General features: G+C 40.1%; 1 protein-coding gene across 1 annotated transcript in view; it reads left to right on the forward strand.

Moving 5' to 3' along the window:
- Positions 1 to 14,487, forward strand: part of UGDH (UDP-glucose 6-dehydrogenase) — a 29,481-nt gene extending 14,994 nt beyond the window's left edge. The window contains exons 3-12 of the mRNA XM_045816370.2: positions 834 to 935; positions 1,614 to 1,814; positions 2,162 to 2,359; positions 3,006 to 3,153; positions 6,042 to 6,136; positions 8,613 to 8,743; positions 8,979 to 9,112; positions 10,259 to 10,350; positions 10,466 to 10,576; positions 13,117 to 14,487. Coding sequence (XP_045672326.1) covers positions 834 to 935; positions 1,614 to 1,814; positions 2,162 to 2,359; positions 3,006 to 3,153; positions 6,042 to 6,136; positions 8,613 to 8,743; positions 8,979 to 9,112; positions 10,259 to 10,350; positions 10,466 to 10,576; positions 13,117 to 13,227 — 1,323 coding nt within the window. The 3' untranslated portion in view covers positions 13,228 to 14,487. The remainder of the gene's footprint in view (positions 1 to 833; positions 936 to 1,613; positions 1,815 to 2,161; positions 2,360 to 3,005; positions 3,154 to 6,041; positions 6,137 to 8,612; positions 8,744 to 8,978; positions 9,113 to 10,258; positions 10,351 to 10,465; positions 10,577 to 13,116) is intronic.
- Positions 14,488 to 20,285: the final 5,798 nt, after the last annotated feature.

Genomic DNA, 20,285 nt, shown 5'->3' on the forward strand with positions numbered 1-20,285 from the left:
GTTGAAGAAACCAGGTTGTTTATCGTATAGAAATTCTCAGTCTGGGTTTTGCTGATTGGACTGATCTAAGAAGATTTAGATCTGATTTTTTTTTTCCCCTTCCTTCCTTCCTTCCTTCCTTCCTTCCTTCCTTCCTTCCTTCCCTCCCTCCCTCCCTCCCTCCCTCCGTCCTTCCTTCTTTCCTTCCTTCCTTCCTTCCTTCCTTCCTTCCTTCCTTCCTTCCTTCCTTCCTTTTTTTGGCAAGAATACTTATTAGGTGGTTTTGTACAGCTCAGTATTCTTAACATAGCTCTATTTCCTGTTACTGTATGGGAAAAGTAAAAAAAATTTTCAGTAAAACTGTTTCTTACATTAGGACTTAGAAAAAATATGTATTTATGTCTGCATAGGGGAAATGTTGACTGATTGACAACCAGTTGTATGACTTGAATTCTTGGGGGTAAAAACCTGCATTCATGATGATGATGCAAAATCAAATGTTTGCTTGAAATCACAGAAGACCTTGAATTTTCTGATAATTGTATTGATACTCAGTTAATTGTTAACTCTTAGGAAACAATCAGGCACGTGGTAAACAATGACACATTAAAACAAGCTGGTGCTTTTATTGTGGCAAAGTCAGTCTTGCTCTATTTAGTATTGTTACATAATGTACACTTTTGGCCTTTGGTGTATGATCTTAGATTTTTCTACAAAGATGTTATTTGAGAGCAAGTCTAGACCTTTAAATTGTAATGTAACTTTCTCCTTTAACAAGAGTAATTCTATACTATTAGGTTATCTCATATGACTGGTAAACTGCATATAGAACTCTTTTTCTTTTTTCTATTTAGCCAGGACTAAAAGAAGTGGTAGAATCCTGTCGAGGAAAAAATCTGTTTTTTTCTACCAATATTGATGATGCCATTAAAGAAGCCGATCTTGTATTTATTTCTGTAAGTATTTTGCTGTGTGAGTTTTAATGGATTCTTTTCTATATAAAAGTTTCATTGTATTTGGATAGTAATCTGTTGGTATCAAGCCACATCATTAATTAGTATAGAGCTGTCCAGTTGAATTTTGGTTGTTACTATTACAAAAGTAATGCCTAGACTCTGAACTTAGAATTTATTTTTCTTTCTATTTGATAGCCGTCTGCATACTATTATGAGTCCTAAAGATGCTAGATGATGTCTAGCTTTAATGAGCTGAGAAAGCATTTGTGAATGATATTGCAAATATTTTTGAAAAGCTATTGATTCAGGTCTATAAAAAAGGAGGAAAGAAAACTTACATTTTATTTCAGACTGTGAACTCCTCTAGGACAAGAACAGTGCGTTCATCTTTGTATCTCCAGGGCTTAGTTTGGAACCTGCCTGCCCTGGTATCTGTCGCTATACAGTAGCTTCTCAACAAAAATTGGTTGAATGAGTTCCCCAGATGCTTCTGGCTGTTCTGTCTGAGGATTTTATTTATAAAATGTATTATTTCCATGAAACTAATAGGGGGTTAAATTAAAGCTAATGATGATAGTTAACTTCCTGCTTAACTAGTTACTTGACGGTTCCGGGTTCATCTTGAAATCACTGAGTCTCTCAATACTATTTGTTCATAATCCCATATGCTTTCATCAGGTGAACACGCCAACAAAAACTTACGGAATGGGGAAAGGCCGCGCAGCAGATCTGAAGTATATCGAGGCTTGTGCCAGACGCATTGTGCAAAACTCACACGGGTACAAAATTGTGACTGAGAAAAGCACAGTTCCAGTGCGGGCAGCAGAAAGTATTCGTCGAATATTTGATGCAAACACAAAACCCAACTTGAATTTACAGGTATAAACAAAGGAAGTGTTGGAACCTGATTCTTATATAAATATTGATACTTTATAGTTTGCCCACGGTTAATTCTAAGTTTAAAACTTTGGTTTGCGTTGGAATTCTTGGGGCGCCTGGGTGGCTCAGTCGTTAAGCATCTGCCTTAGGCTCAGGGCATGATCCTGGCGTTCTGGGATCGAGCCCCACGTTGGGCTCCTCCGATGGAAGCCTGTTTCTTCCTCTCCCACTCCCCCTGCTTGTGTTCCCGCTCTTGCTGGCTGTCTCTATCTCTGTCAAATGAATAAATAAAATATTTTTTAAAATGAATAAATAAAATAAAACTTTGGTTTGCATTGGAATTCTAGGTGCTGTCCAACCCTGAGTTCTTGGCGGAAGGAACGGCCATCAAGGACCTAAAGAATCCAGACAGAGTCCTGATTGGAGGGGATGAAACCCCAGAGGGCCAGAGAGCTGTGCAGGCCCTGTGTGCTGTGTACGAGCATTGGGTTCCCAGAGAGAAGATCCTCACCACTAATACTTGGTCTTCAGAACTTTCCAAACTGGTTGGTACATAGCATTCAACCCTCCATTAAATTTAAAACTAAGAACTTTTTTCTCTTAAGCCTGATAAGCCACACAGGTACTTTCTTAATATTAGTATTTAGAACATCATATTCTTGTCCATTATGAAGTAATTTTCACGAGGGAAATCAAATATGGAAAATTCTCAATTTTTAATAAAATGTAACATAAAATGGAGGGTGCATTAAAATAGTAGTTTTTAATGGGGTGCCTGAGTGGCTCAGTTGGTTGAGCGTCGGACTCTTGATTTCAGCCCAGGTCATGGTCTCAGGGTCGTGGGATCCAGCCCTGTGTCAGTCTCTGCACTCAGTGGGGAGTCTGCTTAAGACTCTCTCCCTCCCCCACCACTGTGCTTGCTTGCTTCCTCTCTCTCTCAAGTAAATAAATCTTTAAAAAGAAAATAGTTTTTAAAATCACTCTTTCTATTTTTAATCCCATTCTTAATCATCTTTCTTCTCTAATTTAAAACATTTTCCTTTACCAACACATCCGTAGCCTCCTCAAATTGAGCCCAACAGTAACTTATATCTCCCTCAGTAATTTGTATCAACGCAATGAAATATAATCCAGACATAGAAAATCGCTATTTTAACTCATCATACTTTTCCTTCCTTCCCCCCCCCAAAGGCAGCAAATGCTTTTCTGGCCCAGAGGATCAGCAGCATTAACTCCATAAGCGCCCTCTGTGAGGCAACAGGGGCCGATGTAGAAGAAGTGGCAACAGCCATTGGAATGGACCAGAGAATTGGAAATAAGTTTCTGAAAGCCAGTGTTGGTAAATTGAAATTTTTCTGTACATAAAGTAGGTTCCTTTAGCTAAGTCTCTAACTTTAAGAAAGTCTTTGTATAACTTAATGCCCTTACAGTAATGATTCCATGATACATGTAACCTTCAACCTGTCAAGAACTTTCCAAGTGAAGCAATAGTTAAACTTACATTGTTTTAATAATTACTGGATTAGTAAGATAAACATAGTTCACTGTGTTAGGAGGATTGATTAATATTTAGTTAGAACATTTAGGAAGAATAAGTTCAGGAGACCACGTAGGAAATAACTCAATACCTTCCTGAAGCAAACAGGAAGAAGATTCCCTATCACTCGCTTTGCCTACTAACATACTTTTTGGAAATGTGGCCTTGGTGAAATACAGTTGGTCCTCATTACTTGCCAGTTCTATACCTATGAATTATCCTCCTTGCTAAAATTTATTTGTAATCCCCAAATCAGTGTTCAGAGTGCTTTCACGGTCATTTGCAGACACACACAGAGCAGCAAAAAATTTGAGTCACGCAACACCAACATTCTCCACTGAAGCTGCATCGGGCAGTGCTCTTGTTTTCTTGTTTCAGCTCCCATTCTTTGAACAAGGGCTCTTTGTGGTCTATTTAGTGTCACATTTTTTACATTTTTGTACTTTTCGTTGGTGATTTCACTTTTTTAAATGGCCCCCAGGCATATTGTGTGTGATGTGCTAGTGCTACCTGGTGTTGTGAAGTGCCAGGAGGCTGGGATGTGTGCCTCTCAGACAAAGTACGTGTGGTTAGATAGGCTTTATTCAGGCCCGAGTAATAGTGCTGTTGGCTGTGAGTTTTATGTCAATGAATCAACAATATAGATTAAATAAAAGTGCCTTTAAACACACAAAAATAAGAACAGGGATTCCTGGCTGGCTCAGCTGGTAGAGCATGCAACTCTTGGTCTTGGGGTCATGAGTTTGAGCCTCACATTAGGGGTAGAGATTACTTTAAAAAAAAAAAGGCAACACAAAATGATTGTGTATCAACAAAACTAAAATACAACCTACTGAATGGGAGAAGGTATTTGCAAGTGACATATCTGATAAACAGTATCCAAAATATATAAAGAATTTATATAACTCAACACTCAAAAAACTAAATAACCCAATAAAAAAGGGATACGGGGCACCCGCCTGGCTCAGTCTGTAGAGCATGAAATTCTGATCTCTGGGTCATGAGTTCAAGCCCCATTTTGGGTGTGGAGCTTTAAAAAAGGTTGGGGGTAGAAGACATGAACAAATATTTCTCCAAAGAAGACATGCAGGTGGCCAACAGACACATGAAAAGACTCAACATCACTCATCATCAGGGAAATGCAAATCAAAACCGCAATAAGATATCACCCCACACCTTTCAGAATGGCTAAAATCAAAAACATAAAAAACAACAAGTGTTCATAAGGATGTGGAGAAAAGGGAAAACTCATGCAGTGTTGGTGGGAATGCAAACTGGTGCACTGTGGAAAACAGTATGGAGGTTCCTCAAAAATTCAACACAGAGAGGCGCCTGGGTGGCGCAGTTGTTAAGCGTCTGCCTTCGGCTCAGGGCGTGATCCTGGTGTTCCAGGATCGAGCCCCACATCGGGCTCTTCCACTAGGAGCCTGCTTCTTCCTCTCCCACTCCCCCTGCTTGTGTTCCCTCTCTCGCTGGCTGTCTCTGTCTAATAAATAAATAAATAAATCTTTTAAAAAAAAAAATTCAACATAGAATTACAATATGATCCAGTAGTTCCACTACTGGGTATTTACCCAAAGAAGACAAAAACTCTAATTTGAGAAGATATGCGCACACCTGTGTTTATTTTTTGAGCGTCATTTACAAGAGCCAAGATATGGAGGCAGCCCGAGTGTCCACTGACAGATGAATGGATAAGAAGATGTGGTGTATGTACACAGTGGGATATTACTTGGCCATAAAAAAGAAAGAAATGTTGCTATTTGCAACAAGAATGGATCTAGAGAGTATAACGCTAATTGCAGTCAGTCAGAGAAAGACAAATACCATATGATTTCGTTCATATGTGGAATTTAAGAAACAAACGGAGGAGAAAATTGATAAACCAAGAAACAGACTCTTAACTATAGAGAACATTCTGAGGGTTCCCAGAGGGGAGTTGGGTGGGGGATGAGTGAAATAGGTGATAGGAATTAAAGACTACACTTAGCCATGGCTATTTTATTACATATTGTCTGACTGCTTTTGAGCTACAAAGGCAGAGTTAAATAGTTGTGCCAGAGACCGTGTGGCCCACGAGGGCTAAAATATTTACAATTTGTCCCATAAAAGTTTACTAGCCCTGTGCTAAAGAAAGAGATGTGGGGCAGTGATACTAGATGAATGAGAAATAAAATAGAAAATGTAGCCATAATAAAACATTAACTAGAAGATTGTCTGGAAATTATTTATGGAGTTTATTATTTACCTCAAGATTTCACACCATCTCTAAACACACTAAATTTCCAACATCTGAATTTTATTGTTAAAAATCCTAGGGGTGCACCTGTGTGGCTCAGTTGGTTGTGACCCTTGGTCTGCTCAGGTTGTGATCTCAGGGTTGTGAGATCCGCACTGGGCATGGAGCCTGCTTAAGATTCTCTCTCTCCCTCTCCCTCTGACTCTCCCACCCTTCTCCTCTCTCTTAAAAACAAAACAAAACAAAAAACGCCTAGCACAGGGCCATCTGGCTGGCACGCTCAGTAGAGTATGTGACTCTTGATTTCCGGGTTGTGAGTTCAAGCCCCACGTGTAGTATGGAGTTTACTTAGAAAAAAATTCTACCATAGGACCTCAAATTTAGTATGACAGATTTGTCCCATGATTCAGTCGTGGTTCTTAAATGAAAATATTGTCACTTTTTTCTTCAGGTTTTGGTGGAAGCTGCTTTCAGAAAGATGTTCTGAACTTGGTTTATCTCTGTGAGGCTCTGAATTTGCCTGAAGTCGCTCGTTATTGGCAGCAGGTATAAATCTTTATAGTCAGCAACTTTTGATTAACTTCTAATTAAAACATGTCACCCTTTGTCTGTAAAATGTTTTTGGTAGGATTTATTTGTTTATTCCAGGAACTCAACTGTTATTATATTCAATATTTTAGATTGATTTATTAGGCTTCTGTGTTTTTAATTTGTCTTTTTTGTTCATGAACTCTGATGGAAATTTCTGGTAAACCATGTTTCTTCCAGTTTTATAACATTTGCTCCCAGAGTAAAGCAAGAGCTATTATTCTTTGGGGGGGGGAGGGGCGGAGGGAGAGAAAATCTTAAGCAAACTCCACACTCAGCCCGGAGCCCCACACGGGGCTTGATCTCGTGACTCTGAGATCATGACCTGAGCTGAAATCAAGAGTCAGATGCTTAACTGACTGCGCTACCCAGACACCCCGAGAACTGTTATTATTAATTATAACTCTTTTCGGGCACTTGGTTAAGTATCCAACTCTTGGTTTGGGACTGAGCCCCACCTCAGGCTCCACACTCAGCATGGATTCTGCTTGAGATTCTCTCTCCCTCTTCCTCTGTCCCTCCCCACCCCTGCACTCTCGCTCACTCTCTCTTAAAATAAATGAATAAATATTTTAAAAAATTATAACTCTTTTCTGGGGTGCCTGGTGGCTCAGTCTGTTGGACATCTGCCTTCAGCTCAGGTCATGGTCCCAGGATCCTGGGATTGATCCCCGCATCTGGTTCCCTGTTCAGCAGAGAGCCTGCTTCTCCCTGTCCCCCTGCTCATTCTCTCTCTTTTGCTTACTCTTTCTCTCAAATAAATAAAATCTTTTAAAATAAATAAATAAATAAATAAAAGAATATTTTAAAAAAAGAAAAAATTGTAACTCTTTTCTATCTTGAACAGCAGAAAATCAAAACAAGGGGCGCCTGGGTGACGTAGTCCTTAAGCGTCTGCCTTTGGCTCAGGGCATGATTCCGGTGTTCTGGGATCGAGCCCCGCATCGGGCTCCTCCGCTGGGAGCCTGCTTCTTCCTCTCCCATTCCCCCTGCTTGTGTTCCCTCTCTCGCTGGCTGTCTCTGTCAAATAAATAAAATAAAATCTTCAAAAAATAAAAAGTAAATTAAAAAAAAGAAAATAAAAATAAAGAAGAACCTGTATTGTAATGCTTTCAAGTGGCTTGGGTGTGTTGATATCTGTTTCGTCCTTTTGAGATTCACAGAGCTAAAATCAGAGACCCTTCCCAAATTGAAACGAGAGTTAACATTAATTGAGTGCTTTCTCTGCACCAGGCTCTGTTCTAGGTACTCTGCGTGTAGTATTTCGTTTAGTTCTCATCAATAATTTTATCCCCCATTTATAGGTGAAGAAACTGAGTCTTAGAGATGTTAAATAATTTGTCCAAGGTCTCAGCCAAAAATTTTTCTTCAAGTTTATAGTTTTTTAGATTTCAGCAGTGGGTGAGGATATAAGAAAGCCCACATTTTAAAGAAAAATGTACAATGTAAAAGTTTGTTTCACTCAATCCAGCAAGATGACTTTACCTTCCTGTCCATCATGGCAAAAATGCAGATAAAGGTTTGATTTTCCAACGTTTTGGGCTCATTTCCCGAACTCTCGGATTCTGAGACAGCCCCTAGGAATCAGAGACTTAAAAAAAAAAAAAAAGTAAAAACCAGTCTCTTTCCTTATATTCATCTGGTCACCAATAGAAAGTCTTGTTTATAAACTCTTAGGAGAGTAAAGGATTAGGTAATCCTCTTTTATAATATCTATTTAAAAACTTTGCCAAGGGAGGGGCACCTGGGTGGCTCAGTTGGTTAAGCGTCCAACTCTTGATTTCAGCTCAGGCCATGATCTCAAGGTCCTAAGATGGCATTGAGCCTGCTTAAGATTCTCTCTCTCTCTCTCTCTCTTTCCCCCTCCCTGCACACGTTCTCTCTCTCAAAAAACAACCAGTTTGCCAAGGGTAAGTGGTATAATGGTTCATCCAGAGGCAGCTAAAACTCTGTGCATTGTTCTGTTTTCTGTCCACTTTCTACTCACTGGTGAGGGGTGAGAGGGAAGCATATGAGGGGGTGATTTGGGATTTGATTGCTTACAGCTTTACTTCCACAGGGTTTGGAGAAGTTGCCTAAGGAGAACACTTGTTTCCTATTTACCTTTTTAGGCCGTTTTTATAGCTAGATTTCTCATGGGGTTGAAACTTAGCTGTGCTCCCCATCTTCACATCCATTGCATCCCAGATTGGTGCATGGAAAGTTAAGCCAAATGAAAATTTTCATGATGGCTTTAAGTCGTGGGGTGCTAATTCTTTTTTTTTTTAATCAATAGATACTAAAGAGGTTGGTTAGTCTTTGCCTCCTGCGTCTTTATGAGGCTGGTGTTCATACAATTGTACTATGAACTGTGAGCAGTATATGGCACAGGCCGCACCTCTTTTAACTGCACAACTGTACCTGCAACATTGCATAATTGTATGTGTGATTTCAGGTTATCGATATGAATGACTACCAGAGAAGGAGGTTTGCTTCGCGGATTATAGACAGTTTGTTTAATACTGTAACGGATAAGAAGATAGCTATTTTGGGATTTGCATTCAAAAAGGACACCGGTGATACAAGGTATCGGTGCTTTAAAATATTTCAACCCCTTTACGAGTACTGACTCCTCATCTCATTTTGATTTTTAATGGTGGATGTGTGTATGTGAAATATATACATATATATAGAATAAAGAATAAAAATAAAGTGAACATCTGTATCCTCACAAGAAATAGAATCTTACCTCTATAAACTCCTAGGTATTAGAATATATGCTATTTCAAAGCTTAGCAATACTGATTTTTTTTTCCTTCAGAGAATCTTCTAGTATATATATCAGCAAATATTTGATGGATGAAGGTGCACATCTCCATATATATGATCCAAAAGTACCAAGGGAACAAATAGTTGTGGATCTTTCTCACCCAGGAGTTTCCCAGGATGACCAAGGTAAGGCTTTGAGCCTCATGAATCACTTTGAGTACAGGCCCTAAAACCTGTTTGTTCTCTAGAAACCTTTGGTTGTTCTGTCTTTGTGTGTGTGTGTTTTAATGAAATGCTGCATTTAAAAAAAGTTTTAATACCAGTATAGTTAACATACAGTATTATATTAGTTTATTATATTAGTTTCTGGTTTACAGTATCGTGATACAACAGTTCTATACGTTACTCAGTGCTCCTCATGATACGTGTACTCTTTAATCCACATTACCTGTTTCACCCATCCCCCACCCCCTCCCCTCTGGTAACCATCAGTTTGTTCTCTATAGTTAAGTCTGTTTCTTGGGGGCACCTGGGTGGCTCAGTCGGTAAAGCATCTGTCTTTGGCTCAGGTCCTGGGATCAAGCCCCGAGTTGGGCTCCCTGCTCGTCGGGGAGTCTGCTTCTCCCTCTGCCCCTCCCCACTGCTTGTTCTCTCTCTCTCTCAAATAAATAAATAAATAAATAAATCTTTTTTAAAAAAGTTTGTTTCTCTCTCTCTCTCTTTTTTATTTTCCTTTGTTTGTTTGTTTTGTTTCTTAAATTCCACATGAGTGAAATCATATGGTATTTGTTTCTCTGACTGACTTATTTCACTTAGCATTATACTCTCTAACTGCATCCATGTCATTGCAAATGGCAAAGTTTAATTCTTTTTTATGGCTGAGTAATAGTCCATTGTGTATATACATATACAATGGAATATTTATATATATATAAATATATAAAACATCTTTATCCATTCATCTATTGATAGATATTTGTGCTGCTTCCATGGTTGTTCCATTTTTATCATTGGTAGGCCCTCTTTTCAGCCTCATTTCTCTAAAATTAAACTCTTAGACATTGTTCCATCAACTTTGAGTTGAAGTGATTGGCTGTGGGTTAGTCTAATGGTTTTTCCAACGTATTCTAAAAAGCCCAGAGGTTCCAAGGAGATGCTGCTAGGGCAGGGCTCAGGTGCTCCAGGCACCCACCATGACTCTCTTTCTTACTTCAACCAGACCATTCCATTTCTGTCAGACCCTCAACTCTGCCTGCAATCCTAGTATTAAAGAGCATAATTTCAAATAACTCCTTTCTTATGGCCAATTTCTTGTGGCTGTTGTTGTTATAGTGTCCCGGCTCGTGACCATTTCCAAGGACCCATACGAAGCCTGTGATGGCGCCCATGCTGTGGTTATTTGCACAGAGTGGGACATGTTTAAGGTGAGGTGACAAAAGTCATATTAAAGAAAATTTTAGAAGTATTCTGATATCATTTGGGGTTGAGTATGTGTTCATGTATATGTTCTAATTGTTTTTTTTGGTTCCGTCTTTATAGGAACTGGATTACGAACGCATTCATAAAAAAATGCTGAAGCCAGCCTTTATCTTTGATGGGCGACGTGTCCTGGATGGGCTGCACAATGAACTACAAACCATTGGCTTCCAGGTAATTATGATCCCAGACTGGTTTTGTTTTGTTTGTTCGGTCATTTGCTTTTTAGTGGGTTTGAGTTTTAGAATTTTTAATATACTCTTCTTTAGCAATAACATAACTTGGGGGCAACATGTTCTCTGGGAATTTTCTGTACAGTTTGTGTAATTACTTTATTCCCTCCTCATTTGTGATCTAAAGATCATTTAATATTGGTCTTATGTAGTATCTAGGAGTCAGCGGGTGTCTATTATATAGGGATAGAATGTACCTTGCCTTGCCACATATAAAGATCAAGTACGAAAATGTACAAACTTAAAAGTAAATTTTTTGGGGGCACCTGGGTGGCTCAGTTGGTTGGGCGACTGTCTTTGGTTCAGGTCATGTTCCCAGGGTCCTGGGATCATGACCCACATCAGGCTCTCCCTGCTCTGTGGGGAGCCTGCTTCTCCCTCTCCATCTGCCTGCCACTTATCCTGCTTGTGCTCTCTTTCTCTGTCAAATAAATAAATAAAATCTTTAAAAAAAAAAGAAGTTAATTTTCTTCTTCCCAGAGGTACCCAGGCGGCTCTGTCAAACCGTCTGTAGCACTCTGACTCCCTCAGAGGCCAGGTCTCTTATTCCTATATGAATGTTTTGAAAACTGCCAGTTGGGGATGCCTGGGTGGCTCAGTTGGTTAAGTGTCTGTCTTCGGTTGAGGTCATGATCTCAGGGTCCTGGGTTCGAGTCTCGCTTCAGGCTCCTTGCTCGGTGGGGAGCCAGCTTCTCCCTCTGCCTGCTGCTCCCCCAGCTTGTACTCTCTCTCTCTCTCTCTCTGTATCTCTCTCTGACAAATAAATAAAATCTTAAAGAAAAAACCAAACTGCAAAATGCAGTGTAGTTGTCACATGTTGTATAGGCTCCTGTACCTTCTGAGTGCTCAGCACTGTCCTAGCACCTGAGAGGTGTGAGTGAGAAGTATGGGAGCTTCAGTGGGACTGGCCCTTTTTAATTCCAAGTTTGTCAGTTAATCATGGAATGTTTAGAGAGCTGACAGTAACCCGAACAGTACATTTTATGTTGCATCTATTTCAATTTTCCCCGGGAATCCCAAGAGTGTTAGTAAGAAGGAGGTACTTTCCATTTCCTCAGAGCAGTGTATGTGGGGGTGGGAGGCTTGAGGGGAGGTTGAGGAGGATAAGGAAATATGCCTGGAGATTGCAGTCAGCAGAGCCCTTGAGCAGAGCGGGGCAGGGTTTAGAGCGGGCCATGTGCGTCTGCTCAGCGCCAGCTGCCTTGGAGAGGTACCGATAGGGCCTTATCTACTGCTCAGAATGTCTGATCTGGTTCTCGTAACCTGTCACTGACTTGTGGAAGATCATTCTTATTTAGCATTCAGTGCTCATTTCTCATTCATGAGAGATTCACTTGCAACAAGAATCTGATGACATCCTTGTCTGTTAACACTCCGTCAGGGACCTTGGGGATTCTTCTGTCTGCCCTTCCTTAGTGAGTAACAACATGACTACTTCTCCCAGTCATGACTTAAACTGAAGCAATGTTATTTTTTAAAAATGACTTCTAAGGCATTAGGCACATTTTCTCTTCTACTTATGACTCATCTAAGGGAGAAGAGATGTAAAGATATATATGTATATGTGTATATATACATATATGTGTATATATATATATTTAATGTGAGTTTGAGTTCTTATAAAAGTTAACTTTTTGTAGTAGGGATTTAAAAAAACAGAAAAAAAATTAGGAATGGACTCACTAAATAAAGGGCATTTATAAGTCACCAAGACAATCGATGAATACAAAGCAGAGGCCCTTTGAGTCAGAATTAAATATTTTCAACTCAAAAGACATTTATGAAAATTGTGTATTTTTGCTATGGAGGGGGCTAAATTTATGATCATTGAAGAAGCAGTGTCTTTAAAAAGAAGATTAATGATTTTGGATATGTGAGGAAATGTTTAAAATGTAATATGCAAAATAAAAATTGATTACCGTTTATTTATTGAAGGCTGCCTTGTCTGCCAAACACAGTGCTGAGCACTTTATCTAATTTAATCTATACCATAACCTTTAAAGTAAGTGGTAGGAACACCATTTACAAATGAGGAAGAAAAACCTAGAGAGCTTAGGTGGACGCAATTATCAGTCAGGAATCCAGCTGGGGCCTTTCAGACTCAAGCCTGAACTCCTGAAATCTATGCTGTGACAGCTCATGCTAATTTATTAGACTAAGGGAAGCAGACCTGAGAATAGAGTTTGAGAGAGCATGTGATTTCCCTGGAATCTGGTCTGCGAGTTGCTTTCATCCATGTGCAGAGACAATGGTGGCATGTGAGCTGGTCTGTTTGAGGGGGTCTGGTGTTGGGAGTGGTAGGAGTAAGAGTCTCTAGACACGACTAGAAGAGTGGAGTGTAGACTGACTCTAGAAACATAAAAAATATGGAAGGAACCAAAGATCTTTCATAGCAACCCACACAACTTGAGACCTTCTTTTGCTTTTAAAAGGAAAAAAATACTCTAGATTTTCTTGCTAAAATCTTTTTTTCCCCCCCAGATTGAAACAATTGGAAAAAAGGTATCTTCAAAGAGAATTCCATACGCTCCTTCTGGGGAAATTCCTAAGTTTAGTCTTCAAGATCCACCGAACAAGAAACCCAGAGTATAGACATTGCCAGTTTTATTTGTAATTTTGTTTGGTACTTCAGAATAGCAGATATCTGTCTGACAGTAAATGAACCAAGTGTTTTTGAGGAAACAAAGCTATTTTTTTAATAATCAAATTTATACTGGCTGTATGGGAATTAGCATATCTGGTATTATGAATCTAGAATATTTTTTACATATTTTTATAATGTTGTTACCTCAGTGATTGGATGAGTGGTAATCATGTTGGTTTTAATGGTGTCGATTTTTGTAAAAGAAAAATTAAACCTGAAACACTTTTTACTTTACAAAGTGTCCATAGGCAGCACTTTAATATCACGTTGTAAAGGAAAAGGCGCTCTTTGGTTTTTCTGATCATTGGTTTAATTACTTGTCATTAAATATGTATTTTAAACCATGAAATTGCTGTCCTAAAAACTGGGCTACACCTGCTAACCTTTTCAAAAAGTGTCCTGGAGACTTAGAGGTCTCTGGCTTCATTGGGTAAGGTGTTCGCCGAGCCATTTCTTGTCTCTCTGCACGTGGAAGGAAGATGCAGTGGACAGAATGGGGCTTTGTGTGCTTTCCTTCTCCTTTTCTTTTTTTTCTGGATGTGCTTAAAACATTTTCCCTACGCTTCCAGTGGCCCTATAAGTTTGGTTTAGGTAATGTTCCTTTGCCCCTTTTGTTTTAAGGAGCTGTGTTGTTTTTTTAGCCCAAGAAGATCATCAGTGCTCATTTCCAATCAATCCAAATAAGACTAAAGGCAATTTTATTTTTAACATGAAGAGAATATCAGTATTGGTCTAGTTTATTCTTCACTTCTTGTTTTATCTCACTGATCGTTTTTTGTTGTCGTTCAAGAGCCAAAAATATTTGTTACCTTTATTTTGCATTTTTATTTCTTTAACTCATTGAAGTTTCCCCTTTTTCTTTAAATAAGAAAACCAGTATAATCTCATGTATGAACTTAAAGAAGTAGATTTTACAAATAACAGCGTAATTCTTAAATAAGAATTTTTGTATGTCTCCATGTGCTTTTTTCTTATGTCTCTTGTTGACTTATATTTGATTTTCTCTTGTATTTTCTCATTATTGAAATATGTCAGATGTCCATTTGATGCTTGTGCTCTGCTGAAAATGTACAAATCAAGTTAAACAGATACAAGTCTCATCCTTTAGGAATTTTGCAGTTCACTAAGAATGCAGAGACAAATATAAAGATGAGGACAGACATCTGTACAGATATCAAATGCATAAATAAAATATTCTGTATCAACAATTGCGTGGGTGTATTTTTTGTCATAGTGCAAGTAACAAATGAGTCATGACAGTCTGACATTAGACAGAAAAATATTACTCCTTACTCTTTTGAGAAAAGGGTATTACATCATTCTTTCAAATGATGTAAGAAAGGGTGGGAATTTAGCAAATAGATCAGGTATCGGCAAACGGAAGCTCGTGGGCCAAATCTGGCCAGCCACCTGTAAGCTAAGAATGGTTTTTACATTTTTACATGATTACGTTTTAAATGCTTGACGTAAGTCCCCAATTTTGCCCCTTGGCCTGAAATGCCTGAAATATTTGCTATCTGGCTGTTTAAGAAAACATTTGCAGATTAGAGTGAAAAAAACAAAACATCAGAAAGAGAAAAGCACCAGAGCGATTCAACATAAAATGATTCCAGGGTCGTATCTTGTATTCTGCTTAATAATTTTATATTACGTGAAGGGTATTATAACCCACAGATTTCTTACAAAAGCAGATAGGATCAGACACTAATTTCAAGTTGCAGGATGCTTCGATGCCTAGGATTGATAGTAAATAATTATGCATGAAGTATTGTTGTTGACTGAAAAGAAGGAAAATGAGCAAAAGATAACTCATAGAAACACGTATGCTTGCTGTTTGTAATGGGGAGGAAAAAAAAAAACAGTAACTGGGCAAGTAACTTAACAGCAATTTGAGTCCTTTGTGTGAAAAGTTACAAGACGGTGGTTAGCCTTTTTCTCCCTACTAAGAAAATTAAAGACTGTGTGTGTGTGTTTTAAATGACATAAAGTTTCTATTTTTATTAGCTGGTATGTTTTTGATTGGGGCAATGAATACTGGTGAAATTATTAACTAGGATTTACAATAGAAAATAATATAGGGGCGGCATCTGGGTGGCTTTGGCTCATTTCATGATCTAGGGGTTTTGAGATGGAGCCCTTAGTCGGGCTCCGCGCTGGGCATGGATCCTGCTTGGGTTGGGGTTCTCTCTTTTTCCCTCTGCCCCTCTCCTCCTCCCTCTCTATGAAAAAGGAAGGAAGGAAGGAACGGAGGGAGGGAGGAAGGGAGGGAAAGAAAGAAAATAATACGGGGTCCTGGTACAAAACAAAACATTCAAATAGATACAAAAGTTATATAGAAAAGTGAAATCTCTCTCACATGTTCTCCAGAATGTGTCATTCCACTGAAGCTTTGAATCCTAACTGTACTACCTATTAGCACGTGTTATCTTGGCTACGTTACCTGAAAGCCTTATTTCCCTCATCTGTAAACTAGAGGTAATTAACCTCTAACACAAAATTGTTGAAACATGTGAGATCAATGTTCATGCGAAGATCTTACTGCACAGTGACTGGCAGGTGTGGACAGACATTGCCATTAGACACCGTAACAAGCTGGTCCCACCAAACCAGAGCCACGTGTAGGCTCTGGAATCGCTAAGAGTATAGTAACACAGCTTACAAAAGCTCTATGCCAAGCCCTTTAGGTGCATCTTCTCATCTATTCTTCACATAAGTCCTTTGGGAGATAAGTTCTATCCCCATTTTCAGATGAAAGCAGGAGGCTGGAGAGATTAAGTAGTTTGCTCAAGGTCACGACAGTTTGAATAGGAGCTTTTCTTGACGTTGCAAGCATCCTGATTTTAGAGGTATTATGAAAAGAGTGAGCACCTGTGGCCTTAGGCAGACTAAAGGACTAGCATCCCAAGGAGAGAATCAGAAGGGAGGTAAGGTAAGAGAGCCGGAGCAGCAGCTGAGAAGGATGTGAGTCCCTGCCCTTTATCCTCTTGGAGACTCCCAACCACCAGAAAGGGGTCTGAGGTTCGACAGAAGGCTGAGGACTGAAAGGGGAGACGATCAGGACAGTGGGATTAAGGTCTAGCTGTCTGTAAATTCACTGTATTTTTTGGATAGCAATATTTAAACTATTTCAAATTAGGTGTCTGTACCCACTACAAGCAGACGCCGCGAGGGGCTAAAAAATGGCGGGCACAGGTGAATGAGAGCAGACTTGTAGAGGAGCTAAGACACATTTAGAAGTAATGGATCAAATATGAGAATTGCCATAAATGATAAAAACAAAATGCTATGTGGGCACACAGGTAATGTTCACTCCAGCTGAGGAAAACGGGAAGGCTTCCTGGAGGCAGGATGGCATTTGAGGTGGGTCTTCATAGACATGATTTGGAAGGAAAGGGTGGATAGAATGAGAAAATCAGTGGCAGAAGTGTTGGGAGCAAAAAGATGAACACAGGAAGATTCAGACTGGTTTTAGGGAAAGCAAGGTGCCTTTTCTCTGGAATTGAAAGGACAATGAAGAGAATAGCTGATTTGGAAGCTTACACTAAGAACAGATTGTAGGAACCCTTGAACTCCAAGCTGAGTTTGGGCTTCCTTTAGTTGTCAAAATAGTGACACCAACGGCTACACAGCACTGTGACTGTACCTAACACCACTGAACTGCACACTTTAGAATGGTTAAAGTGGTCAGATGGAAACACCGAAGGTTTTCTTTTCATGATGTAGTCGCTTTCTTAAAAACAAGCAAAAACTAGAGCGTGCAGCCCCAAACTAGATGTTACCATCTAATTTATTCATATTCTGACACTGAATTCAAGTTTTAGACCAAAACACAAGAAGAAATATATTAGTGCCAGCCTTGCAAAATAATATTTATAAATTACCTTTATTTTTTTTTTAAACATCTATTTATTTTAGAGAGAGAGAGAGCACGAGCAACCAGGGGAGGGGCAGAGGGAGAGAAGCGGGTGGCGGGAAGCCCGTCATGGGGCTCGATCTCATGACCCTGAGATCAGGATCTGAGTGGAAATCAAGGGTCAGATAGATGCTCAACGGACTGAGCCACCCAGGCACCCCTGTAAGTTACCTTTAAACTTCAAAGAATAAGTTGGATGCAGTGACCTCTTGCTTTCTTCTTCCCTTCCTGTTTTCTGAATGCACACAGATCAGAGTACTCACTGAACATCTGCATTTTACAGGACACGCCTACACCATGGGAGATTGATTTTAGGTGAATATACATTTTTTCTTAATTTTAATAGTTAGGAATTTATTTTAAAGGTGTTAGAATAAACATCATTTACAAATTATATTAGTATATATACTTGGCTGCTCTAACAGAGACCCAAAATCATACTGTCTCAAACAGAGCAGGAATACGTTTCTCTCTCATATAAAAGTCCGGGTGGGGGCGCCTGGGTGGCGCAGTCGTTAAAGTGTCTGCCTTCGGCTCAGGGCGTGATCCTGGCGTACCGGGATCGAGTCCCACATCGGGCTCCTCTGCTATGAGCCTGCTTCTTCCTCTCCCACTCCCCCTGCTGTGTTCCCTCTCTCGCTGGCTGTCTCTCTGTCACATAAATAAATAAAATCTTTAAAAAAAAAAAAAAAAAAGTCCGGGTGGGTGGTCCAAGGCTGGTAGAGCACTTTCATAGTCACAGAGGTCTAGGCTTCCTCACCGGGTTGCTCCACCATCCTCGACACAAGTCTATCTCAGGGTCCAAGAGGGCTGCTCCAGCTCCAAACTCATGTTCTCATTCTAGCCGGCAGGGAGGAGGGGAGAGAAGGGAAAGGTATGACCCGCCCTTTAAGAACTTAGAAGTAGCACAAATGATTTCTGTTCACATACTGTTGGTCAAAGCTTAGCCACATATTCACAACCTGCGACAAAGTCTGGGAAATTTAATTTTTAGCAGGACGACCAACTGTGTGCCAGCTAAAAATTCTATAATTGTAGGAGGGTTACAGAAATTGGGAGCAATTAGGAGACTCTTACACATAAAATCAACATTTTTTTTTGCTATTATTGATGATTTTCCATTATGGTGGGGGGTATAAAGTTTCATTTTAAAGGGATTTAAGTTTAGAAATTCAGTCAATTGGGGACGCCTGGGTGGCTCAGTCGGTTAAGCGTCTGCCTTCAGCTCAGGTCATGATCCCAGTTCTGGGATGGAGCCCCATATCGGGCTCTCTGCTCAGCAGGGAGCTTGTGAGCTCTTGTGATCTCTCTCTCTCTCTCTCAGGCAAATAAATACATTTTTTTATTTTGAAAAGAAAAAGATTCAATCAATTGTAAAAAAAAAAATAATGCTGTATTTCCCATTAAGATAGGGCAAAAATTATGAAGGCTGTATATGAATGAGTAGAGTTTAGGAAACACAGTGGTAGTTTTAACTAGTAACACTAAACTTGGGAAACTACCAGGGATGATAGTTTTTCTAACGCTTGAAGACCATGCCTACGTAATGGCAAACATACAGATGCAAAATGAAAATTAGGTGTTAATAGTTGTCTAGCAATGATTTTCAAACTGTGACCCAAGCATCTCTACAGAGGTGTTTCAGGGATCCAGCAAATGACTGATTTAAATATAAATACATACATACACGCATAGATAATTACAGTCTATATGTAAAACCACCTACAAAGCTATTACCAAAAAGACAGCAAGCAGCTCTCTGTTGGCATGGTATACTGAGCACACACTTACATCCTCTTCCTTCTGAGAACCCCATTAAAATCATAGCAAGAGGGGGAAAGGGCATAATCCAATAAAACAAAGAGAATAGGAAGGGGCCATCCGTGGTCCTGAGATTTAAAGAAATTTCTGGAAAGCATTGAGCAGATGGATGTATATTGACTAAGAGCTCCTTCCTGGAATACCGGCAGAGGCGGAGGCCCTGCCCTGCGGAACAGCAGACCCTGTACCCAAAAGGATGTAGGAGAGAGAGGGACACACACCGGGGGCTTAACTGAGGGTCTTAAACTTCAGCAGCCAATCTTCTCACCCAGTCCTCCTCCAGAAGCAGAATGGCAGGCAGCCTGGCCTGGCACATGTAGCCCTGTGTGACTACATCTCTCAGCTCCCGGGGTCCAATCAAAACCAAAACCAAAACCAAAACTGACAAACTAGGTAGGGTTAGGGACAGGGTTTTTGTTTGTTTGTTTGTTTGTTTTTAAGATTTTATTTATTTTTCAGAGAGAGAGCACAAGTAGGGGGGAGCAGCAGGCAGAGGGAGAAGCAGGCTCCCCGCTGAGCCAGGAGCCCAATGTGGGACTCAATCCCAGGACTCTGAGATCATGACCTGAGCTGAAGGCAGATGCTTAACCGACTGAGCCACCCAAGCGCCCCAGGGACAGCGTTCTTCTCAAAAGACATTGATTAAACTGTTTGGGGAGAACTAGAGTTCGAGTATTGCCTTGCACCAGAACTAAGCCTTCTTTCTGCGTTCTGAGTCCAACACCACCTGCCTGCTCCTCTGCCCTAAAGCAAAGCCAGCAAGTCAAAAGACTGTCTGACCCCTGGTTACATGTGTTGAGTTAAACACATGCAAAATTTTCATTCTCTCCTGAATGAGAGAATGAGGCCTTATTCAAGCTTATTTACCAACATGGCAGTAAAGGAATAATAAGATAAAATGGCAGGAAAGGAATGAGAAAGCTAGAAACAGACAAAGACAAAGAGTGAGAAAAGAGGCATGCATGGATGAGAGATGTCAACCAATTCTTAGAAGGTGGAAAGAATGGGAGACTAACTTAGGAAGAGTGAGCAGAAACGTCAGTGCCCACGTAAGGCACTGTTTCTTGGTGTAGGTAACTGGCTCCTTAGACCATCTCGAGGACTGGAAGCAGCAGATACCACGGGGGATGGAGCCAAGTGTGGCGCTGGAAACAGGACTTCTGTGGAAGACGGTACACGTGAGGAAGTTAGCTGCACCCAGTCTCCTTCCTACCTTATCACAAGAAACCACCTTGCCCACCCTTCCCTCTCATAGGATATTAGAGGTTTATT

Source organism: Ursus americanus, chromosome 8 (genome assembly GCF_024610735.1).
Source record: "Ursus americanus isolate L20-20 chromosome 8, mUrsAme1.1.p, whole genome shotgun sequence".
In the NCBI taxonomy this organism is placed as follows: Eukaryota; Metazoa; Chordata; class Mammalia; order Carnivora; family Ursidae; genus Ursus; species Ursus americanus.